The sequence below is a fragment of the Notothenia rossii genome (genome assembly GCF_949606895.1).
Source record: "Notothenia rossii genome assembly, chromosome: 1".
NCBI lineage: Eukaryota > Metazoa > Chordata > Actinopteri > Perciformes > Nototheniidae > Notothenia > Notothenia rossii.
The window spans coordinates 63,431,987-63,458,828 of NC_136912.1; the positions used below are offsets into that span (position 1 = coordinate 63,431,987).

General features: G+C 39.8%; 1 protein-coding gene across 3 annotated transcripts in view; it reads right to left on the minus strand.

Annotated features, from left to right (window-relative positions):
* Window positions 1–26,842, minus strand: part of LOC307021270 (protein shisa-like-2A) — a 79,031-nt gene that overhangs the window by 17,515 nt on the left and 34,674 nt on the right. Inside the window, exon 1 of one of the 3 annotated variants that reach the window (XM_079653251.1) lies at window positions 2,662–2,963. The exons of the other annotated variants lie outside the window; for them this stretch is intronic. Coding sequence (XP_079509377.1) covers window positions 2,662–2,843 — 182 coding nt within the window. The 5' untranslated portion in view covers window positions 2,844–2,963. Of the gene's footprint in view, window positions 1–2,661; window positions 2,964–26,842 lie in introns of those variants that run through there. 3 annotated transcript variants of the gene reach the window in all.

Sequence of the window (26,842 nt, forward strand, 5' to 3'; positions counted from 1 at the left end):
ACAGTTCAAAATACAATATAATGGTGCCAGCAACAAAACTTCCTAGCTAAACACAAGGACTCAAAAATCAAAATTAATGAGTAAGGTAATGCTAAAAAGACACCTGCGGTTTAAACAACAGGTTACTAACTATATATATATATATATATATAACACTTTTTCAAATCATTTTTAACACCAGCAGAAATGGCCTTTGGATTGGTCAGTGATTTACACAGCCTACCTCGACAGAAGTGGGAAATGTAAACAATTAAACTGAATTTTTTTTTTGTAATTATTCATGTAAACATTTTATGTAATGACCGGTATCGAATGTGCAATTACTTTAACGAGGAATCCCGAAAAAAACTGCCCTCATGTTTTGCAAAAAGTATAAAAACTCAAAAGGTTGTGTTCATTTACATGTATCAACTCAAAGGAACCAATACTGTGACCAAAGAGTTGTCTGCACATAGCTCGACTAGAATGGCAAGTGGCTGCTTTAGAGAGGTTTTTTATTGATGTCATTGTAAATGGTTGATCGGTTTTTAAAAGGACATTGATGTGGCATTAAACATGTCATCACTTGGGGGCCCCTTACTACCCGTGGCCCTAAGCAGTTTCCTTCTTTTATTTTATCTTATAAATACTACGAGAATGCGTTTTTTATATAAGAGTGTTCTATTTTCTTCATCTCTATTTATACTTTCCTGTAGCAACATACATTTCCTCTTTGTGGGCTAATAAAGGAATTCAAAATTCTGATTTCCTTGGCTGTTCACATTCTGCATGTCTAAGCCTCACTCCACACGTTGCACATTTTTTCAGCAGGACTGCATTAGAAAAAGTCTCTTGAAAAAATATTGATGTCGGTGGATGTGTATTATCTAAGAGTCAATAAGAGCATCCTTAGATCTATAGCATTTACTGAATGAAAGGCAAGGTGTCCCCTAATGGTATTGCACTGTGTTTTGAACTCAAAGTGACCCTGCATTAGTACTGTAAATGCCATTTGAGCTTTACAAATGACTCTTTGAGGTCTTCAATGACATCCACTTAAACACAGACAGTGGCAGAACTTCAGTGTTAGTATTATTAGATATCAGTGCTGCGTTTGACACTGTTGACCACAACATATTACTAGACTGACTGGAAAACCAGGACGGACTATCATCAACAGTTCTAAATTGGTTTGAATCCTACTTAAAGGACAGAAACAACTTTGTTTCTATAGGTAAATACAAATCTGAGTTGACAAATATGACAAGTGGGGTACCTCAAGGCTCCATCTTGGGGCCTCTTCTCTTTAACATCTACATGCTACCACTGGCTCAGATAATGAAAAACAACAAAATAAGTTACCATAGCTATGCGGATGAAACACACATTTACATAACAATTTCACCAGGAGACTAGGCTCCAATTCAAACACTGAGTACGTGCATTGAACAAATCATTGACTGGCTGTGTCAGAATTTTCTCCAATTAAACAAAGATAAAACTGAGGTAATGTTTTTTGGAGCCAAGGCAGAACGTATAAAAGTTAGCGCTGAGCTTCAGTCTGCAATGTTCAAAACAACAGATAAAGCCAGAAATCTAGGTGTAGTCATGGACTCTGACCTGAGTTTCAACAGTCACATTAAAACAGTTACTAAATCAGCCTACTATCACCTAAAGAATATATCTAGGATTAAAAGACTAATGTCACAGCAGGATTTGGAAAAACTTGTCCATGCTTTTGTCTTCAGTAGACTGGACAACTGTAATGGTGTCTTTACAGTTCTCACTAAAAAATCTATTAGAAAGCTGCAGCTGATTCAGAACGCCGCTGCTCGAGTCCTCACTGACACTAAGAAAGTGGATCACATCACTCCAGTTCTGAAGTCTTTACACTGGCTTCCTGTGTGTCAAAGAACATATTTCAAAAATACTGCTGCTGGTTTATAAAGCACTGTATGGTTTAGGCCCAAAATACATTTCTGATCTTCTGCTAAATTATGAACCATCCAGAACTCTCAGGTCTTCAGGGACTGGTCAGCTTTCTATCCCCAGAGTCAGAACTAAAGCAGCGTTCAGTTATTATGCTCCAAATATCTGGAACAAACTCCCAGAAACCTGCAGGTCCGCTGCAACTCTTACTACTTTTAAATCCAGGCTGAAGACTTTTTTTTTTGCCGCTGTTTTTAATTGAACTATTCATATCTTAAACTGCACTGTAACTTTTTATTCATGTACTTTTTATTCATGTATTTTTTCTTTTAATGTTTCTTTTATTATCTTTTCTTTGTAATGACAGTTTTAAATGCCTTTGTCTGAATGTCTTTCATTTTGTAAAGCACCTTGAATTTCCTTGTGTTGAAAGGAGCTATATAAATAAACTTGCCTTGCCTTTTATCTAAGCAAATTAACCTAATTTGATCCAAACGTGAAAAGACTGTAAAATACCAGCAACAGGTTGGCTCCTGACAACACACCAATGATACTTTCTTATCAACCCACAAATGCATGTGCTCCAAAACAGCACAACTTGCATACTTATTGTTAACTGCAGGAGAAACTATGCCTACAGTATAATGCACATGCATGTTATGTCATGCAATGCATAAATAGTAAATGTACCCACATTATAAATGTCAAATACGGAGGTAAAAATATGCAACACTTTCATTTGACTGTCCTTACCTCAACCACCACATGTATCCATATTCGTAAGGGAAGAAGCTGTTGGGGTCATCGCAACAGTACTTCAAGTCACTGAACCCGCAGCAGAAAAGTGCCGTGGCATCACTGTCCGCTTTCGGACACGTGAAGCCCTCCATGAGCACATCTACCTCGGTGTAGTAACCTTCACAGTCCGAGCTCATATCCGAAACACACTGTCCGCACTCTGCACATGGACTGCCAGGTGCGGTGTGGCACACATCAAAGCCTGCTCTGCTGCTGCGCGTCTCCCATCGCTTCACCTCCACATCACGGAGTCCTGGAGCTGCACACACACAGGGTGCAGGCCTCTCTCTCTCTCTCTCTCTCTCTTTCTCTCTTTCTCTCTTTCTCTCTCTCTCTCTCTCTCTCTCTCTCTCTCTCTCTCTCTCTCTCTCTCTCTCTCTCTCTCCCTTTGACTGTGTGTTGTGCGCTCGTGTGTGAGCATTAATATGTTTATTTATATTTTCTGTGTGTCATTAGTCTGATGGAGTTTTGGATGGAGGTTTAAATAAATGTTTGTGACAAAAGTCAAATACAGTCTCCTGCCTCTTGATCCCCTCCCTCTCTAAATTAAATTCAATACAAAGAGCTTTATTGACATGACCATAATGACATACAGTATTCGAAAAGCATCTATATACATTTGAAATACATAATTGTTTTGTATTTATTGTATTCATATTGTGTATGATTATTAATATTAGTTTTAAAAATGTGTTTTCCGAACTAGGAAAACTAGGGACAACAATATACTTTTTTTTACATGAACCAACAAGTTCAACACCCTTCACCTCGTCCCCTTTTTAAGAAATAAAAGAAAAAGACAAACAACAGAAATCATATAGGCGAATTATTGAATCTCTCCCTCTCTCCCTCCCTATCACCACCCTCTCTAAATGTATTTCAATTAAAAAAGCTTTATTGACATGGCCATAATGCAACCCAGTCTCATGGCATTTCGTGTTCACCAACACGATTTTTAATCTATTGGTTCGTGTTCACCAACACGATTTTCCCCTTTTTTTCGTGTTGCACGGCACGATTTTAAAAGCAATGTATTTCTATTGGTAGTCTCACGGCATTAAGTGTTATAGGAAGACCGGAAGCTGTGTGGTTCATAAAAACATGTTCTTACTCAATATCAAGCCACAATTATTGCTTTTATTTTTTTTATTTTTAAATCGTATAATTTCTGACTTTTTTTGCCATCTGTGAGGAAAATAAATGGGGCTGAGAGCCTCAGGATACTGAAATCTGTATTTTTTTAATCTTTTTTTCATTCTAATTTGTTATTCTTTTCAAAATAACTCACTGTTATTTACTCAACAATAACACATAATAATCCTTCTTTTTATTTATTGGTTTATTTCCATAATCTCGGGCTTTTTTGGCGTCCGTCAGGAACTGAATTTCAAAATAAAAATAACCGGAAACAGACGTAGGCATTTCGAGCGATTACTCAAGATCCTCAGCTATGGTTTAAGCTCGCTAATTGAATGTTTTAGCCGCAATGCATGTTGGGATTTGGTCTTTATATGATATGAAATCGGAAAAACATTTTAAAAGAATAAAATAATACTTAATTCTGGGTGTTCTTGCTTTTCTCTTTGAAAGTCATCACATAACGGCATTGTAATACACGGTTCGGCTGCATTACATATTACAGATCTGCCGTAGTTCTCTATTTATAGAGCCCTGATGAGAAGACCTTTGGAAAAACTGGAAGAAATGCCGGCGATAAGATAGATTTCGGTAGCCACTTGTCTGGAAATGCGGAAGACTAGAAACGGTTTTGAAAACTTTTGTCACGTAGTGATCGTCTTCTCAATAAAACGTCTTGTCTTCTGGCCAATCAGAATCACGATAACAACGTGGTGTTTTTGCGGGAAGTCCCTACGGAGAATAATTTTGCATTAGAACTTCTCTTTATACATCCATGGATACAACATTAGGCCTACGTGTTGATCGAAATCAACACGTAATGAAATAAGACCCCACAGTTTGATGATTGATAGGTGTGTGGGCTGTCTTTCATTTTGACACACAGAACAATGGGGGCTATCCACCCTTATCCACAAAGTAAAGCAATTCCCTCAGCCTCTTCCCTCTTCTCTCTGTGCGGAGCAGCAGGTTCAGCTTTCAGAACAAAGTAACAAAACACAATAATTGCATAATATTTTTTGAATTTGTCGTGTAGTATTAGATGTATTTATTTTCTTCTCAAGAGAGTACCAGAAAGTGTATTTTGTGCTAGTATTTAAAAAAAAACTCTGGGGGGATTGTGTTGCAAGATTGGCCCCAGGTCAACCTTTTTATTTACTACAAGACAAATGTGCCTTTTTATTTCATACAGTTCAATTTTGATTGAGACAGGGAAATAATCTAAACCTCACGCATGGCGTTTCACTGTCAAGGGGGGCGATATAACGTGTATGTAATTACATTGCAAATACTGACTTGAGCCCCACCACTGTATGGGTTAGCCCAGCGTTTCTCAAAGTGTGGGGCGCGCCCCACTGGTGGGTCGTGAATGGACGCGGAATCGAACCTGGGTCCTCGCGGGCGGTAGTGGACTGTTACAGCCGGAGACTCGCAACGGTGGGTGTTTGCGTTGGCGGATGCGGTGGCGGATGCGGATGCGGTGGCGGATGCGGGTACCGGCGCAGCGGCGCTGTGAAAGTCCACGGCCCACCTATGCCAGAGCCAGCGGCCCACCTATGCCAGAGCCAGCGGCATAGGTGGCAGAAGGTAGCAGCCCACTGGGAAAAGTCCTGTATCTCCCGATGGCCAATCCAAGCCTGCTCGCACAAACACAACTGAAACCAAAGAAATCTCTCATACACACATGTGAAATGTACTGAAACGCTCTCTCTCTCTCTCTCTCTCTCTCTCTCTCTCACACTCACACACACACACACACACACACACACACACACACACACACACACACACACACACACACACACACACACACACACACACACACACACACACACACACACACATACACACATACACACACACACACACACACACACACACACACACACACACACACACACCAGCATTGCAGTCTGGAAGAAAAGCAATGTGGAGCGGCACCTCACCACTTCATAAGGAGTTTGACCGTGACACTTTTCGAAATCCCGTTTTTGTCCCCCCACTTTACAAATATGTTCATTTTTTATGTTTTATGATCACGTCCCATACACATCCGGAATGGAAAAGCAGGACAACCTTTCTCCTGAGACACTCTGACATTTAAAGGGAGTGTGTCCAGCTGAGGTGGGAAGTAACTCAGTACATTTACTTTACCATTTTGAGGTACTTGTACTTTACTCAAGCGTTTCCATGTTATGCTACTTTACACTTCTACTCCACTGCATTTAATAGGGAAATAATGTAATTTTACTCCTCAACATTTATTTAACAGCAATAGGCGCTTTCACACCAGTACTTTGCCATACTTAGTTCATCAGAACTTATTTCATCAGAACTCTTTAGTTCTGATGAACTAAAGAGCAGATCTCGTTCACACCGGAATAAGTACCTGAATTAGTCAAATGAAGCCGCTGACGTCACTTCTTCTTATACTGCCACCCGAAGTCCCCGGCATACTTGCCAACCCTCCCGATTTTCGCAGGAGACTCCCGATTTCATTGCCCTCTCCCGGTTTCCTCCCGGGGTCATATTTCTCCCGCATTTCTCACGATTTCTGACAAAATCAGATTTACTCACGACTGTTTCCACTCTGACTTTAATACAGCTACACCATTGTTTGGTTTCCATGGTAGCACGTCTCTTTAGTAGCGCGAGCAACTGAAAGTCTGAGAGGGTGAAGAAGATATAGTCACAGAAAACAGAACAAGAATCAACAGCTCTACCCTTTGCTCACTACTTTCCTGTAAAATACAGGTCCAGCCCACACATATGCGCCATCAAGGATGGTGCTACAGGCCGCAAGGCAGTGCACTTATACAATAAGCATGTTAATGTTAATCTAATACAGCTCCGGCGATCCACTAGCACCCTCCCCCGTGGTGGTTTTGGAAATGCTCCCGATTTCTGAGGTCTCAAGGTTGGCAAGTATGGTCCCCGGCCGGAAGTCCCCGGAGTTGGGGGGCGTGGTTTGCAATCCCCCCCGCCAATCAGACATAGGAACCTTTTTGTCCTAGGAAAGTACCTGCTCTCTAGCAGGGACTGAAAAGGGGGTGAAAAAGTTCTGACGAACTAAATTCTAGTTCCGAATTGTTTTGGTGTGAAAGCACATTTTCTGAACTATATCGGAGCTATACTGGGAAAAGTACTGAAAAGTGATCTGTTTGCTATTTGGAGCCAAACACTTCAGAGACATTGTATATATCTGAGACCTATAATATATTGATGAAAAACAGTATAATAGGAGACCTTTAACAGTTATTGTGTGTATTCTATCAGATTATTTGAATTGGCAGGCTAATAAATAAAAGGTTGATGCTAGTTTAACAACAGATATCTGCAAATGAATAATATCTTTATATCTGTATCCTGTGCCCATAATGTAACCATCATTTCACATAGTAATTCAAGCTATCCAGCGATGAAAAGCATCTTTCATAGTGGGGTGGGTGGTGAACAAGTCTTGAAAATCATGTATCATAATCATATTTTTTGCCTTTCTGAACAACACCCTTGTAAAATATCCATAAAGAAAAAGTAAATCTGTTTACAGTTCTGTTTCATATGGGTGTTGAGAGATGTATCCATAGATCTCTTCATGTTGCTCTCTAAGTGCACCAGATTGATGCTTTTAACTTCAATATTTAAAAATCTTCCCGGACGAGCTTTCCCCCGGATCCCCCTATGTGAGGTCCACACACCACCTATTAAAATGGCACTTTACCCCTGCTTACACCTATATGCCGTGAGCTAATTATCGAGCCTTCATTGTAACTGTCACACTGTGTATACGTGGGGATTGTTGCAGTAGAAAATTCCACTGTAGCGCCCAGTACATTAATGGGAAACCCTAAATGTTTGAGCACCCTCTATGAAACGTCAAGCTACCCCACAGCACCCCAAAATACATCTCTGGCGCCGCCACTGAGCCTGACTGTTTGTGTTGGGGGGGCCCGACTTTTTTTTTTTTCCAATGGGGGGGCCTGACAGAAATAGTTTGAGAACCACTGCGCCAGACAAACACACTCTCACTCCATAAACGTCCAGGAGCGACGCTTGGTCAGGGTCCCGTGGCGTGCAGTTGTGACGCTCCTAGGCTCCTTCAGCTTCATAAAGGGACGCAAATAGCAATGTATTCCCATCTGCGGCGGGATTTGACGCTCATGGAAGCACGGCATTCGTTTGTGTCGGCTGGCCTTAAAGGCAATGTGAGCTTCCATTCCCATTGGAATACGGAGAATTGTACACCCGGAAGTAAGTATTCCCCTTACTGTCGATTGATTTTACATTGATATCTGCACTACTCATCGACTAAAAAACACACGATTATCCTTGTTAATTACACAACATTGATTGGTTTTAAATTGTGCAATGCTTTTGTATTTTTCCCCCTCCAATTCGGAGAAACAAATATTTTTTCGGAGTAAAGGATGGCAGAAGACACTACACTACCCAGAATCCCCAGCTATCGTTTAGGACTACACCATGTGCTCTGTTTGACAAGCCCCGTGATTAGTTCTCAAGCTCTGTGATTGGTTGACCTCCAACTGCATTCCATTCATTCCAATGGCTGGCGTCTATGTCACGTGATCTTCAAATTTCTCCCTGCAGAAAAAAAAAACATGGCCCAACTTCGTTTTATTCTCGGTGGAAAATGCCTATTTTAAAGTTAGTTTGGCCATTAAAATGCGTTTTGATGTCATTTGATGCGAGAAATATGAGTTGTTATTTCAGATTATGTGTGGAGTGGATGTACATGATCTTTAGTTTTCCAGTTATTACGAAGATTACTTCAGGAAATCGTTTCCATACAACGTTTTCATTGTTACCAAGGTGGTTGCTAGGAACGCTGCTATCGATATTATTTCTGTTATGTTGTGTAACTGTTTAATGGTGTTATCTTTATTGCTACCCCCTTCCCCGTCAATGTATAGTGTTGGTCCACAGCGCAAACGCATTAGTTTAACAAAAAACGCATCTAAAATTGTGGCATAGATACGTTATTTTCCCCTGTGCAATTCCAGTCTCACATCACATCGTCATTAACAAATAACGGAAACAGACAGAAAACATAAAAAAAAAAAAAGATAATACTTTATTCCGAGTGTGCTTGCTTTTCTCTTTGAAAGTCATCACATAACGGCATTGTAATACACGGTTCGATTGCATTAAATATTTCATATCTGCTGTAGTTCTCTATTTATAGAGCCCTGATGAGAAGACTTCTAGACAAACATGAGGAACTGCCGCCAACACTGAAAACGTGACGTGGATCATAAATATATCAGCAATTAAACAACATCTTACATTTCTTTTCACACAATATGTCTCCTAGCAGTATCAACACTAATTCGGCTGACTTTTATATTTGATCCAATTGGTAGATTGGCTGTATTTACACCATAAAGGTGCACAGCTGAAATAAAGGGACACCTAGTGGTTAAAGCATGTTATTGAATTTCATTATTTTTATTATTAGATATTAATAGGATCCCTATAAAGTATATTCATTACTCGTTATTCTATACTAATAGTTAATTAAAGACTGTATATAATGAATATTTTGCACATCCCTTTCAAGATTTCAAGATTTTCTAAGGTTTATTGACATATCATACACAAACGGTGTAGTTATGCAATGAATGAAAAACTTGGGTCGCAGGTTCCTCAATAGTGCATTACAAGACATCTATCAATATTTGTGCATACCTCCAGCAATGTTAACTATGTTGAAGCACTTATTTTAACTGATATTATACATATGTATTATACATCTTATAAGATGTATGTAGATATTTCATCTCCGGCCTTGTCAGGTATTGAACAATCAATAAATAAAGAACACTGAATTATTAAATATAAAACACAGAATTTGTGTGATTATACTAAATGATTTACAAATAAACACCACTGCATATTTACAACTGTTACACATGCTGATGTAACGCAAATGTTTCCAACTTGGGATCAATAAAGTATATCTTATCTTAAGATGATCGATGGCTACTGCCATATTTGCAAAATTTGCCTCTGAACCTTGACAAGTGCATGTTTCAGGCTTATCAATTAACAACAGGATGGGTCACATACATAAGACCAGCTGTTAAATAAAGCTCTTCTGACCTTAGCTGGCATGTGGGTATATATATTAATGCTGCCCATTATGGGCACAAGCAATTTTCACCCATTTATTAATTATATGTTTTAAATTTGAGTGTTTCTTATCCCCTAAACCTCCAGGGATGTACACAGTTTAATACTGGCAACTTCTTATTATGGGAAATACGAAAACGTCTTTTAAAACTACAACTCCCAGTAGAGACGTGCCATAGATAGAGAACATGTTGCGAAACACAATAGCCAGCATGTGTAGTTCTGGGGACGGGGTTGACCCATTCATATCCAGTTTTGGACAGTCTGCCGTGATTCCATCCCATTTCAAGTGCTGTTCGACGCTCGGCGTAACCCTCGGAGCACACTCTCAAATCACAGAGCTTGAGGACTATCACGGTGTTTGTCAAGCGAAGCGGAGAGAATACTTACTTCCGGGTGTAATATTCTCTAAAGCAGCGGTTTTCAAAGTGTGAGGCGCGCCTCCCCTGGGGGGCGCCAGAGAGCTTCAGGGGAGGCGCAGCGTGAGACACAAAAGAACGAGAAAAAGATGAGTAAAGTGACACTTGCCCACTTGTGGCCGTCTGTGGAGACCGAGTTCCCCCACCTCGCAAAAAAGGCTGTAAAAGTGCTCATTCCCTTCACCTCCACCTGCCTGTGTGAGTGCAGGTTTCCCGCATTGACTGATCAAAAGCAATTACCGGTCAAGGCTGCAGCCAGAGGATGATCTGCGTTTATTTCTGTGTGCATCAAAGACGCAGACTCATTGTTCCCACTAAAGTAGGGGTGAGTGTAATAAGGAGGCAAAGTTGACGTTCAGTGTGTTGCCGGGAGCATATAAGGATTTATCCACCATGTTGAAAATGTTAAAAAAAATATGTCTTGAGAACACGGCGTGCGGAAATATACGGGTCGTGCTGCAGCTAGATGTGCCTGTCCTCTGTAAGAAGGTGTCGGCGACTGACATGCAAGGAAGAACGGCTGTCCACAGGCTGTTCCAACTTTAACAACTGTATTAACTTCCAGGGTAGTGAATTGAACATGCTATTGTAATTGGGTGTGTGGTATATTTTCATGCACGGACACGCATCTTCCACAACACACAAACTGAACAACACTCAATTTTCCAATCGCTACCAGCGTCCTTGTGATCTTGTTATAATAACAAGTGCACGTTACTGATGCAATATGGTTGAGACCATTCGGGCTTATTCTAGAGGGGTGCAAGGAATAGTCCAAGTAGTGGGGGAGTATTATACAATATGTTTAAAACATAAAAATAAAAAGGTTTAAAAAAGTTATTGTTTAATGTTTTAAGGAGGTGACGCTACTCAGCCAATCAAATCGGTGCAGTCAGCACGATAGATTCAAACACAGAGACGAGACAAGAGGAGAGAAGCAGTCGGAGTAATTTCAAATGGCGGAAGGTAGACAGCGAAAACAGAGCATCTCTTACTGGACCTCTTTGAAATGCAATTGAATACCCCTGCATTATAGCAACAACAACAGTAATAATAATAATAATAATAACAGCGATAATAATTGGGAGGGGGGGCGCGGCTGTTCTTATGTTCTCTGAGGGGAGGCTCACCTACCCACACTTTGAAAACCCCTGCTCTAAAGCAAATGAGCTGCTCCGACCCTCGGTCCTGACGGACTCCAACTTGTGTTTATTAATCAAACAAATAAATAAACACAAGGATAATGATGTGTTATTGTTGAGTAAATGGAGAATTGCACAGGGGAAAATAACGTATCTATGCCACAATTTTAGATGCAGATTTTGTTAAACGAATACGTTTGCGCTGTGGACCAACAGTATACATTGACGGGGAAGGGGGTAGCAATAAAGATAACACCATTAAACAGTTACACAACATAACAGAAATAATATCGATAGCAGCGTTCCTAGCAACCACCTTTGTAACAATGAAAACCTTGTATGGACACAATTTCCTGAAGTAATCTTCGTAATAACTAGCAAACTAAAGATCATGTATATCCACTGCACACATAATCTGAAATAAAAACTCATATTTCTCGCATCAAATGACATCAAAACGCATTTTAATGGCCAAACTAACTTTAAAATGTGCATTTTCCACCGAGAATAAAACGAAGTTCGGCCATATTTTTTTTTTCTGCAGGGTGAAATTTGAAGATCACGTGACATAGACGCCATTGGAATGAATGGAATGCAGTTGGAGGTCAACCAATCACAAAGCTTGTGAACTAATCACGGGGTTTGTCAAACAGAGCACATGGTGTAGTCCTAAACGATAGCTGGGGATTCTGGGTAGTGTAGTGTTTCTGCCATCCTTTACTCCGAAAAAATATATGTTTCTCCGAATCGAAGGGGAAAGATACAAAAGCATTGCACACAATTTAAACCAATCAATGTTGTGTAATTAACAAGGATAATCTGGTGTTCTTTATTCGATGAGTAGTGCAGATATCACTGTAAAATCAATCGACAGTAGGGGGAATACTTACTTCCGGGTGTACAATTCTCCGTTATCCAATGGGAATGGACGCTCACATTGCCTTTAAGGGCAGCCGACACAAACGAATGCCGTGCTTCCATGAGCGTCAAATCCCGCCGCAGATGGGAATACATTGCAATCAGTTGAAAGCTATTTGCGTCCCTTTATGAAGCTGAAGGAGCCTAGGAGCGTCACAACTGCACGCCACGGGACCCTGACCAAGCGTCGCTCCTGGACTTTTATGGAGTGAGAGTGTGTTGGCCAGACCAGGGCTGAGAGGGCGTCCACCCCAAGAGCGGGGGAGGGCTTGAATTTTGACTTGAGCCATCCCTTATAGATACTGTCTTTATTACGTTAGTGAGCCGGATCATTTGGCTGGGCTCTCTTAAAGCGACAGCTCTTTCGGCTCCCAAACGGCTCTTCATGTTACCACAGTTTACCACGGAGCCTCAGTTTCGCCGCTGCGAGGCTCTGGTGACCGCAGCTCACGCGCATGCTCAACTTGCACGGCTCATCACATCCAAATCGCGCACGTTTCGTGTTGTCCTGTAGCAGGCACCGCCGATGTCGGGGAAACGATCTTCAATTCTCCGAAAATAATCCCACCAGACTCCTTTGCCCCTTCAACAGCTGGATGTCCTTGTCCTTTTTCCTTTTCGTTATTTCAAGCGATAAAAACTCTCGATCTTCTCTCAAATTATTAATATTTTTGAAAGCCCACGGCTCGAGTTCAGGGCGTCCCGAGCTGAATAAGGGCGTCAAATGACGGCAAGACGCCCCCCTGGCGGAAACACTGAGTCCCCCACACAAACGTAATATCCCTGATATGCAATATGACTGTCTTCAAATATACAACTTTGTGCAATATACACGTATGTGCACTATCATGCAATTCATGCTGTATTTTTCTTTCAATTTAATAAACAGGACCACCTCTTCTATTGTATATGATCAATTAAAAATATATATATATACTGCTACTATTGTGACTTAATTTTTTTTTTTTAAAGTACGTTTTTTCTTTTTACTTTATCTGCATTATACTTCTAAAGGTCCCTGTTAAGGGACAATTTTAGGAATTGTGCTTCTGATTCTTCCCTTTCTTTTTTTTACCTAAACCCAAGTTCAGCTCTCTTGTTGACATTCTAGAGTAGGTTGTTTTCCTGACTTAAGGAAGGCCTTTTTTTTCATTTTGATATGCCATCAGTCCCACCACAGCTGTATCATCAGTAAACGTGATGATGGTATTGGAATAATATAAAAACAACACAGCAAGGGGCTTAAAACGCAGCCCTGGGGTGCTCCGTTGTTAAGGACAAGGGTGGAAAAGGTGTCTCCGCCTGCTCACACCACCATTGGTTTCCCATTGGGAAGTCAAGGATCCATAAGGACAGTTTTGGCTTATTACAAGATCCTGAAGGCAGTGAAGGATGTGTTCTATAGCGTCTTCTGTTGGAACAGAAGCCAACATTATTGGTTCAGTGTGCTGGGAATGATGAGCATAAGCCTCGATCAGCTGGAATTTCAGAGTGCCAGTGGGCGGTAATCTTTCAGAACTACTGGTCATGTTTGATTGCCAACAAATGATGGTTGACTTTTCATAGCACACAGTTATTAAAGCCTGAATCAGGGACAGCCTGTTACATACAATTACAATGAACAGCCTACAAAGAGTGTTAATATTAAAGGTGAAAAATACACAGTGGAAAGTAATTTACCAACCATATTATATCATAATAGCAAAGGACAAGCTTAGAATAGAATCAGCCTCAACACAGAGCACTGTGCTGGCTCTGATGGGTCACGCTCTGAAAACAAAAATGGAGGAAAGCTGAATATGCTGTGTGTGCCTTCTATATTGAATGATCAATATGGTCAAACATCCTTCATTCCAGAGGGAAACTGTTATAGCAGCTATGATGTAAACTTCTGAAGCAATTGGAAACAGGACTCAGTGAGTTTTTGATGGCAAACACTGACGGTTTATTTGGAGCTTTGGCCGGAAAATTCACAAGACATGTCATGAGCCAGAAGTTGACACAGGTTGAGATGCCAAATCAATTCTCAAGGACTCTTCTGTAGTTCAAGGTTTTAACTAGTTCGGAGTGTAATAATCAACATTCTTCATCAGCGAGACTAAACAAATATCGAGCCTGAATCTAACTAGAGCTGTCGTCCATAGAAAAGAATGTGCGCCAGGGAACCTACGTTCCAGAAAAGAAGGGCGTCTAGATGTCCCTGAACAATTAACCTCATGGCAGCTTGTGCTTGGTCATAAGGTGGCAACAACAATGCGCCCAAGCTGCTCCTCCTTAAGAGAGATAGCAGCAATACCCAATACCCCGTAGACCTATGCCATGGGAAAAGAGACAGTGAAAGGAGAAAATTATGAACTGTGTCAAAGGTTGAATACCTAAACAAATTATTCCCTAACACCACCAAATGCCATTTTATATATTAGACGCTCACATGTAAATCTGCTTTAGCTTTTAACCTTAATTCACCTATATCAAATAAAATAAGATGTGTTTATTATCTATTTCTATTTTCTCTTAAAAGCTGGATCTCTTTGTACAGTTGTGGTTTGTTTGTTTTGTGCCGACAAAGAATTTTCAGAAACCAGGATAATGTGTATTTGCATGCCACAGTATCCTGCTTTCTATTAGAATAACACTGAACAATATTTACATGAAGAAAACATACATTATTACTCCAATAACCAGATCATAGCTACGATTCTGTGTGCTTTCAAATTATATTTTGATTATGTATATCTTACAAGCTTCACTTACAAAAAGTGAAATAATGAATCAATGTGTTGAAAAAAGTATTTATTTAGGAACATTTTCACAATAGATATACAAAGTATGTACCAATAAATAGATTGCAAAAATGTGTTTACAATTTTATACATGCAATGCATCAGAAATAATAAGATAATAGTATAATATTATCTTATTATGGTACACTCATAGTACATAACGGGTGGAATGCTTAAAGGAATTATTAAGACTTCATGGAAATTATAGAACTGTTTTAAACAAACAAGGATTTTAGCCTGCAGTGTATTGTTCGAATGGGGGGATTATGATACGTTATGGAAGTCCAGCAGTAACACTGATCAGCCTGATGGGAGAAGCATACCTAAAGGGCAAACTTTCTGCATCACTGGTCTGACTCTGACAACTTCAGAGATGATGGAGAGAGGATGCTGGTTGAATGACCAGAGGTGGGAGAAGTACTCAGATCTTGTACTTGAGTAAAAGTAGAAGTACCAGAGAGTAGGAATACTCTGTTATAGTAAAGGTCCTGCATTCAAAATGTTACTCAAGTAAAAATGCAAAAGTATTAGCATCAACATATACTTAAAGTATACCGAAAGGAAAAGTACTCATTGTGCGGATTGGTCCATTTCAGAATAATATATATGACATGTTTTATAATTATTTATCATTAAAGTGTTATCAAAGCTGATAAAGGTGCAGCTAGTTTGAATGACTTTGTATACTGCTAAAGAGAGTGTATCTAATTACCTAAGGTTCCATGACTCCCAGTTCATTATTGTTTCAACACACATAAAGTTAACTTTTGAAAAGGTTAATGTTGTAAGAAACTCATTTTCTTTTTTCAGTATCTTTTTCTGACAGAGTAGTGTGTTAACTGCCTACTGTATTTAGGAGCTGATACAAGCAAAGTGCTCCTAAAATGTCACATTTTGTGGCAAGTTTTCTATTGAAATAAGTGCTTGTAAAAGACTGATGATGTATTGTTTAATAAATGCATTAATCGAAATGTCTGACATCTCTCAGTGGATGTCTGCTCACCACCTCAAGCTCAACCTTGACAAGACTGAACTGCTTTTCCTTCTGGTAAAAGATTGTCCCACTCTTGACCTAACAATCAACATTGGCCCCTCTGTTCTTTCCCCGACTCAGACTGCAAGGAATCTAGGTGTGACCCTAGATAACAAACTGTCCTTCACTGCAAACATTGCTGCTACAACCCGCTGCTGCAGATACACTCTTTACAACATCAGGAGGATACGTCCCCAGCTGACCCAGAAAGCGACGCAGGTTCTGGTCCAGGCTTTCGTCATCTCACGCCTAGACTACTGCAACTCCCTCCTGGCTGGTCTACCTGCATGTGCCATCCGACCTCTGCAGCACATCCAGAATGCAGCGGCTCGTTTGGTCTTCAACCTTCCTAAATTCTCCCACACTACGCCGCTCCGCCGCTCCCTTCACTGGCTTCCGGTAACTGCTAGAATCCACTTCAAGACAATGGTACTTGCGTACCATGCTGTGAATGGTTCTCGCCCTTCCTACATCCAGGACATGGTTAAACCGTACACCCCAGCACGTGCACTCCGCTCTGCATCAGCCAAACAGCTCGCTGCACCCGCACTGCGAGGGGGACCCAAGTTCCCATCAGCAAAAACACGTGGGTTTACTATCCTGGCTCTAAAATGGTGGAATGAGCTCCCCATTGACATCAGGACCGCAGAAAGCTTACACATCTTCCGGCGCAGACTGAAAACTCATCTCTTTCGACTCCACTTCGAGAGATAGAACTATTAACAAAGCACTTGTATAAAGTAATGGCTTATCTAAAGCCAGTTGAGTAGCACTTGAAATGTTTTAGCTCTATAAAACCTGATGTACTTATATGATTCTGTTTTCTTCAAGTTTGTACTTTGTTGGTCGAACGCACTTATTGTAAGTCGCTTTGGATAAAAGCGTCAGCTAAATGCAATGTAATGTAATGTAATGTAATGTAAAAATGTCAACACCTCCAATACAACAGTTCTATTGGCATAGACAACAAATGGCATCCAATGTATGCAGTGAATATCCTGGTAATATTAAAAGAAGAATATAATATCTTGCCACCTGATTTAAAAATGCCCTCTATACATTATAAAAATTATAATCAACCAAAATAGTTGTCGTACCATACTCTTACAACAGAGCGACTAGGTATCACACCAGCTGAAAAACGTCACAGCAAGGGGCTTAAAACGCAGCCCTGGGGTGCTCTGTTGTTAAGGACAAGGGTGGAAAAGGTGTGTCCGCTTGCTCACACCACCATTGGCATCCCATTGGGAAGTCAAGGATCCATACGGACAGTTTTGGCTTATTCCATGATCCTGAAGGCAGTGAAGGATGTGTTCTATAGAGTCTTCTGTTGGAACAGAAGCCAACTTTATTGGTTCAGTGTGCTGGGAAGGATGAGCATAAGCCTTGATCAGCTGGAAATTCAGAGTGCCAGTGGGAGGTAGCCTTTTAGAAATACTGGTCATGTTTGATTGCCAACAGGAATGATGGTTGACTTTTCATAGCAGACAGTTATTAAGCCTGGGGCCAGGGACAGCCTGTTTAATACAATTACAATGAACAACCTACAAAGAGTTTTAATATTAAAGGTGAAAAATACACAGTGGAAAGTAATTTACCAACAATATTATATCATAATAGCAAAGGACAAGCTTAGAATAGCATTCACTCTTTACATTATAATTAACCAAAATGGTTGTCGTACCATACTATTACAACAGAGCGACTAGATAGCACACCAGCCTTAATATCAAATCAGGCCAGGGGTGTAAAATCAGGGGGCCTCACTTCTTACACCCTTCCAGTGCCCTATAGACAATATCCATCCCCAAACTCATTTAGGTCTCAACTACACACCTGTAATGTTTTGTGAAGCCAAGTTGGGCCACTCAAAGTCGTTTCAGTGGTACTGTACTTTCTGATACAGTAGGAGGCTGGTAAATATAGGTCATCAGGCTGCTTGTAATACATTACGAACCTGCAACATACACATATGTTCATATGGATTTAAGATTGTTAGAATCACAAGATGTTTTAAGCGAATTTTCAAAAGCTACTTTTTCCAAATTTGGAAGCAAAGACCAATCTCAGCCCAGCCAATGGTGAGCTTATCCAATCAGCCGTCAGTGGGTTTTGTGTTGATGTGTGATTGAGGGAGGGACCTGTCAATCATTTAGTGTGCGGCTTACTTGAAATGACATCTGTCCCAAGCAGATGCTTCATGAGACTTTGCAGAGCACAATGAAGCCTGGCTTTGTGAGGAAACAGAAAACAACCTGGTGGAGCTTCCATCCAAACAGAACAAATATATATGTGTTTCCAGTGGAGGATGTTACTAAGTACAAGTACTGTACTTCAGTAAAACATTGAGGTACCTAATATTTTCTAATTTTGATACTTTATACTTTTACTCCACTACATTCTTTCCGCAAATATGCACTTTTTACTCCACTACATTTATTTTACAGATTTAGTTGCTATACTTTGCAGATTTAGATTATAAATACAAAATATACATAAACTAATCCATTATTATATTTTATTATAGGTTAAGCTAGCTGGTAGTCGATAATGTAATTCAAATAAAATCTACTCTTTTCAAGTGCAACATTGAAGTTATGTACACATAAATACATGTATAATTATAATAAAAATAATTCTAAATATATGGTGCTTATTGTGCCATTCTGAGTAATTTTACTTTTGGTACTTAAAGTATATGTTTCTGTTAGTACTCTTTTGCTGTTACTTGAGTACAGTTTTGAATGCAGGACTCTTACTTGTCTCTTGAGTATTTTTACACTTTAATATTGCTACTTTTACAATGTAGTAATGCTACTTTTTTTAAGTTAATAACCTGAGTGCTTCTTCCATCACTGTGTTTTTCAGGTAATACATCAAAACTATTTGCTCAATACGTAAGAATTTCCTGTCGGATCAGAATGCAAATAAAACTGTTTTTGCTATATGGTCAACATAGGTATAGTTATTTATGACATGTTTAAATTCAATATTATACCATTATATTGTTGAACAAGTCATGTAATGGCTGTAATCTTTTTGGAAAGACTCCATCTCCGCTCCCAGAGGCAGGCAGCCGGAGGATCTGCCTCGGACTGATTGCCTGCTGCTCCGAGGTAAAGGGCAGGCTAAGGTTGCTAAACTACAACCTCAATACCACTCCCACTGTGATGACATCAGGCCCCGTGCTGTCATCACCACTGCATTACATAATCACAGAGCACACAGGACAACAATCCTGGCTCAGCAGTCATCAGTAAATAAAACACGTTAAAGGCATTCTAACACGTGCATCATATTTGTCCTTGCTAAATGCCTAATTGGTGCCTTTTTGGGCCAAATTGGAGGCGTGTGAGCAACTACGTTTGAGTTTTTTAATGAATGAATGCATGTCAGTTTCTGGGAGGTTGTCTAATCCTGTGTAATCCCTGCCTGATGAAACCAGATAGAATGGAAATATTGGCAAAAGAGAGGGATTAGTGACCAGCGACTCTGGCAAAACATGTGATCGCAGCACGAGCACATACTTTACTCACACATATGCAGCGCTGCCCTGGCACACACTGCGGCACAGCACCAGCCTCCATTCAGGATTCTTCAATTTGAATGACAAACTAATAAAGCAGGATGTGTGAGTGTGTGTTAGTAAGAGGGTGCAAGTGTTCCCTTATAAATCCAAGTGACCCAAGGCCAATGAAGCACTGCTAAAAAAAGACAACAGTTGAAGGACAAACTGAACATGGGACTGGCACACACGTAGATCTCATGCCGAGGACAGACGGTGAAGGACAAAGCGACCTGAATCACTCGAGCTTTGGGCAAGAGAAAGATTAAAACTCCTCCCTGGGTGAAATAAATAAATATTAAGATATCTGTGCAGCAGACAGAAAGGGTCAGTACTCCAAACACACAGCGGTCTGTGTCTAAAAAACAAGATGCGTAGCAGTTCCTCGTTTCAACCTGAGCAGTGGTGGTTCTACATAAATTTTTCATTAAATGTACATTACTGGAAAAAAAATCCCTGTTAACTTTGGCCCAGGTTACAGCACAATCACTTTTTTAAATTTTACATGAACTGCATTATCATAGATTTATTCTTTTGGAGGGGGGCACATAGGGGTCAAAGCTCCGGAAATAATGAGTCGGAGATAATGATTACCTGACATGAAATAGAATATCATATAGAATATTATAAAACTAAACAGTTGTATATATCTCTGTATTGATGCAGACAAACACTTAGTTCTATCAACAAAATATATAACAATATAGTCAATTTAGTAAGAAAGGTAGAAATAACATGTAGCATAAAAAAGTGTTTATTGCAGCAATTTAACTGATTTAATGATACATGTAAAAACTGTACTGTTTGGTATAATATAATATTAAAGTAAAGTGTACTGTAGTTTAATATGATATCACATTAACAGTCACACAAATGCACACACACACACACACACACACACACACACACGCACGCACGCACGCACGCGCACACACACACACACACACACACACACACACACACACTAGCCCGTTTAGCTCTCAGTTACCATTTCTGTCTACTTTATATTTTAAAAGATCTTTCATAATTTGTACAAATATTGAATATAATTGTTCTTTTAAGCTTTTTAGACTTGCAGCAAAAAGTGAAAGACGTTTATAAAAACCCATTTTTTAATAATATAAAAATCAAAATCTCTGGCTGCAGTCGAATAGTCCATTTAACTTAGGAACCTTCCTAACGGAGTTAAATGACCCGGAAGTCCCTCAGTGGCAGCCATGATAAGTGCCGTTCGAATTCTCTAGAATGATAGGAAAGTAGGTTTCAAACTTCCTTTATAACCTCCTTTAGCTTAGGAACCACTGGACCTCCCTAACCGAAAGGAGAAGAGAAAATGCTGCCCCACAATGCCTTGCAGCCGCAGCATTTGACGTCATACAACAGTCGGCCGTTCACGGACACAAACAATTATGACGGAGAAGTTATATCATGAAAGTTACGGTGCTTATTAAGCATTTTAAAAGGTATGTGGTAAGGTGCCAAAGTGCTTTATTTTGAACGTTCATCAGTATTATAATCAAAAAGAGAAATATGAACGTTAGTTTTTACTAAAATGATCAAATAAAGTCAACATTTCACTGAGCTGTGTGGGGTTTGTTCAACTTTTAAAAGATGTTTGAATGGTGACATACACAGTGATAGATATTAAAGACTAACGTTTATAATAAATACATTTGTATTGATTTTAAGATATTTTCATACGATCATACGTATTGGGATCATTTGTATTAATGTGGACCGGAGGGAAAGGGTGACGAGCATAAGTATCACTTTCATTTTTTATTTCAATTCCAATTTTGTGCATGAAGAATATGTTTCTCTGTTGTTCATAAAGCATAAAACAACAGCATCAGAGCACGGTGCAGAGTCTCTAGATGAGTCCCTCATTCTTAATAAACATCCATGTTGTGGTCCGTTGTATAGAAAACTGTAGTTTCCATAGTTTCACCACAGCAGCAGACGCACACAATGACGTCCGCTGGCGCATCATAAACACGTCGGATAGTGAAAGTGCATTCGGATTCTCTTCTCCTAAGTCCTTTTGAATTCTCCTATCCACTATCCCTTAACCCTGTGACGTTTCACTCAGAGGTCAAGGAATAGGAGATAGGGTTAGAACTTAGGAGCTGATTTTTAAACTATCCGAACGCAACCACTGTTTTGTTCCTAGACTAATACCCATTTCAAACATGCACTGCAACTGAACTTATGTATGAATCAGACCGGCTATTAAAGAGACCAGGGTTGCGTTCCAATAGTCCATTTAGCTTAGGAACCTTCCTAACCAAGTGAAATGACCCGGAAGTCCCTCAGTGGCGGCCATGATAAGTGCCGTTCCAATTCTCTAAATGAAAGGGAAGGAGGTTTCAGACTTCCTTTATAACCTCCTTTAGCTTAGGAACCACTGGACCTCCCTTACCGAAAGGAGAGGAGAAAATGCTGCCCCACAATTCATTGCAGCCGCAGCTGCATGGACTACATCCATGTTGTAGTCCGCTATAGAAAACTGTAGTTTCCATAGTTTCCCCACAGCAGCAGACGCACATTCATGACGTCCGCTGGCGCATCATAAAAACGTTGGATAGTGAAAGTGCAGTCGGATTCTCTAAAGTACTGCAGTCTCTTCTCCTAAATCCTTTGAATTCTCCTATCCACTATCCCTTAACCCTGTGACGTTTCACTCAGAGGTCAAGGAATAGGAGATAGGGTTAGAACTTAGGAGCTGATTTTTTGATTATCGGAACGCAACCTTGTATTGCAAGCTCCCTAGAACGATGTCGGTAAAACGTTAAATTCAATGTTAATGTGTGAATAGAGGCGCTCTTTGTCTGGTGAATTCACAGCAAGCGAGTGAGTGTGTTGATGAAGTTTCTGACTTGAAAACAGACATTCAAGTGTGAAGAGGTCATTTACACAGAAACAGCGTTGAAAACAGGAAGGAGCGTCTGCCTTTAGTGGCCGACTCAGAAAGATTTAGACAATTTCAAGGGAAGGAAAACATAATAAACTATAATATCACGTTCAGACAAACAATATTTGGTTCAACTTAATATTATTGCTTTCAAATAACCTAATACAGTTATGCGAAATCTGTTGACAAAATATATTTAATTAAAGTCTACATTTGAGTTGTTTCAGTGTAATATCAAAGCTGCCTTTACATGATCACCAGGAAGAATCACTCCGCGCTGATGCTGCCATTGTTTTCCTACTGAGAGAATTGTATGGAATATTCAAATTATTTTGACTTGGACTTCAACAGTGATATGAAGCGACACAAGAAGGCATAGTACAATAGAAACAAAACGTACTTAGCTGTTTTTAACATAACGTGTAATTTCAAGACAGATAACCAAACTCACTTCTAATGTGTAAACCATACCAATCCAACCAAGAAGACAACAAGTCCTAACAAATACAAGCCAGAATAGTTAATGGATTCTCAGAGTATTGGGCCTTCAGAACAATGGGCAGTCCCCATTTCCAGTAAACAAGACGGCTTCTGACTAGGACAACCTCCTGTTGTGTGTGTGAAAGTTAAACTCCAGAGAATCAGGATGAGGAAACAGCTTAAAAGTGGAGGACAGATGTGGGAGAAAATGAGAGAAAAGGTTGTGGATCTCATGTGACAAGCAAGTAAACTGACAGCTACTGTACATAGTATGCAGGTCCAGTCAAATGCATTTATGCTAATCCCCTGGCTATTCTCAAAAGGCATTTATACATCCATTACTGAATGAAACCCATCTGACCTGCAAAGCCCTCATGCACGCCACTTCCCTAACACGCAGCGGAGAAAGGTGATCTTTCAAACACAGATTGTGATTGGTCGCAGCGAGTTATCCTCATTGGACACAGCTGCAGTGCTTTCTGAAGAACAGTCACCCAATGTCAAGGTGAAAATGCTCTATAAGCAAAACAAGTGAGATAGAGACCATATTGGGCATCCCTTTTCAATTTGAATAGCTTTAATTGCATGACCGTAATGACATACAGTATTGCCAAAGCATTGTACAACTGTGACATCTATACATAAATATATACGTTTGAAATTGACTGTTAAATGTATAACAATGTTGAACAAATGCAAGAACAACATGTTTTCTTTACAAGGAACACAAGGAATTACCAGTTTCTCTGGTTTAACTATTTATAGGTATGTGTTTGAGTAAAATTAAGGTTTATTTTTTCATTCTATAAACTAGACTGGAATTGAATGGCTGCCATACATGTTGAGATTGAGATTTATGAAACATTTGGAGTAGTCTCTTAATTTTTTCCAGAGCTGCATATAGAAAACATACAATATACTTACATTCACTTTACATAATAGAAAAATGTTTGTGAGTTATTGATTATTTTGCTGGATAATACTGATATTCAATTCATATAATACATTAATAAGAAAATAATAAGAAAAAGAAGTGAGACCTGCTGTCAGTCTGATTCTCTCATGTTGTGGCAGACAAACTGTCTTTCTTTAATTCCCCGAAATAATATTTTTAGTTTTTCATTTAATTTTCTTTTTTAAATGATTGAGGATGCCAACTAGAACTTTGGGAATAATTGTTTCCGTACAGGTTTGTGTTGTGGGCATTGTATGAGGAAGTGCTGCTCTGTTTACAAAGCAGTTCTTCCGCACTGTTGACAAAGTGCTTTGTTCACGCAGAAACCAAAGTGTCTGAATGAATTGCTTCGGGTTCAGATAATACAGCGCAGCACAGATTAGCTACTGCCAATTGTCCTCTATAATAATTACAAATATATTGCTTAAATTGGACACTTCATCACACAGATCAATATTACTTTTTTTTTTACATTACATTGCATTTAGCTGATGATTTTATCCAAAGCAACTTACAATAAGTACATTCGACCAGGAAGATACAAACTTGAAGAAAACAGAATCATATAAGTACATCAGGTTTCATAGAGCTAAAACATTTCAAGTGCTACTCAACTGGCTTTAGATAAGCCAGCCCTTTATTAGTATATAAGTGCTTTGTTAATAATTCTATCGCTCGAAGTGGAGTCGAAAGAGATGAGTTTTCAGTCTGCGCCGGAAGATGTGCAAGCTATCTGCTGTCCTCATTTCAATGAGGAGCTCATTCCACCATTTTGGAGCCAGGATAGCAAACCCACGTGTTTTTGCTGATGGGAACTTGGGTCCCCCTCGCAGTGCGGGTGCAGCGAGCTGTTTGGCTGATGCAGATAGACTTAATAAAAACATCAGAGGTTTTGAGTAGTACTTGTTTTGTTAAAGCAAGTGTATATTCTTTTGTCCACTAATTATCAAGCGAATAGGAACTTTGTTATTTTAGATAGTATTTGATGTCTTGTTATTGATATGTTAAACCAATTCTCTATTGGAATTAAAATAATTTCATCAGGGACTGATATGTAGCCCTCAGTGTCAACTGCCTGAGCAAAATAGTTTACAAATTATTAAATATATTACATCTGCCTTGAATAAAATGCTGTGTTCCTCTTTGTAAGCAAGCTCTGTATTCTCAGCCTTTTCTTCATTCAGCCAAAATACATATATTATGTTTATAATTACAGAATAATCTTTTATTTAACAACTCACCTCGTGAATTAATTCCCTGGACTCAACTCGTGAGTCAAAAAGAGTCAGGTGGCTATGCAGATGGAGTACACTTTTCGAAAAGTGGATTCACTTGGCAGCAGAAGGAGTATGTTGTCACATCCCTGACTGGCAGCAAAATAATATCTATGTGAAGGAAAATAAATGAACTTTGGATGGTGGTGAGAAATAACAAAAAGTTCCAGATGGAAAAAAAGGCCCTGTCGTATCCCAATTTCAAATTGACAGATTTCAAGAACTCCCCAAAGTTTTGCAAAGTCTCCTGAACACTAATAATATTACTGACTTAATATATAGTATGAGATTGGACAAGGTCAGGATTCAATTCACTCTCTGCTGAAACACAGCCAATATTGACATATTCTACAGTGTACAACTAAATAATTAATTAGTGATGGACGTTCACTTAAGCTAAAGATGGATTGATAACGAGTCAGGCACGAGGTAGCATCCAAACAAAAAGAGACTGTGACCAACAAAAAGGGACTGTGACCAACATGAAGGGAGACATGAACGACAAATAATGACACTGAGCACAGGAAGTGTAATGGCATCAAGGGTTTCCTCTTGCCACTATAGAGCGGGGTTGACGACACGCAATCCAAAACAATAAGCAGCCGAAGGTTTTCAGTCAAAAAAATGTAATTTATTAACAAAAGATTATTGACTTAAATAGTCTCAAAATAACAAATCTTAAACAATATTTCGGCGATATACTTTCCGATATAAACTAAACTATACTTTGTTTACATTCCAATTTGCAACACCAATCTCTGTCTGCAATTTGCGGTCGAAAAACTGTTCCGCTCCCCGTCTCATCAGGTCTCCGAGCACCCCGGCTGTCCTCAATTACCTCACTTAAATACACACCGGAAGGTACACGGAAACAGATCATATTTACGATATAATATTAAACAATCACTTCATTAAAACATATTCATCCATCCATCCATCTTCTCCCGCTTATCCGTGGTCAGGTCGCGGAGGTAGCAGTTCCAGCAGAGAGCCCCAAACTTTCCTTTCCCTGGCCACATCAACCAGCTCTGACTGGGGGATCCCAAGGCGCTCCCAGGCCAGCAAAGAGATATAATCCCTCCACCTGGTCCTAGGTCTACCCCTTGGTCTCTTCCCAGCTGGACGTGCCTGGAACACCTCCCTAGGGAGGCGCCCAGGTGGCATCCTAACTAGGTGCCCGAACCACCTCAACTGGCTCCTTTCGACGCGAAGGAGGAGCGGTTCAACTCCAAGTCCCTCCCGGATGACCGAACTTCTCACCTTATCCCTAAGGGAGACACCAGCCACCCTGCGGAGAAAACCCATCTCGGCCGCTTGTACCCGCGATCTCGTTCTTTCGGTCATGACCCATCCTTCATGACCATAGGTG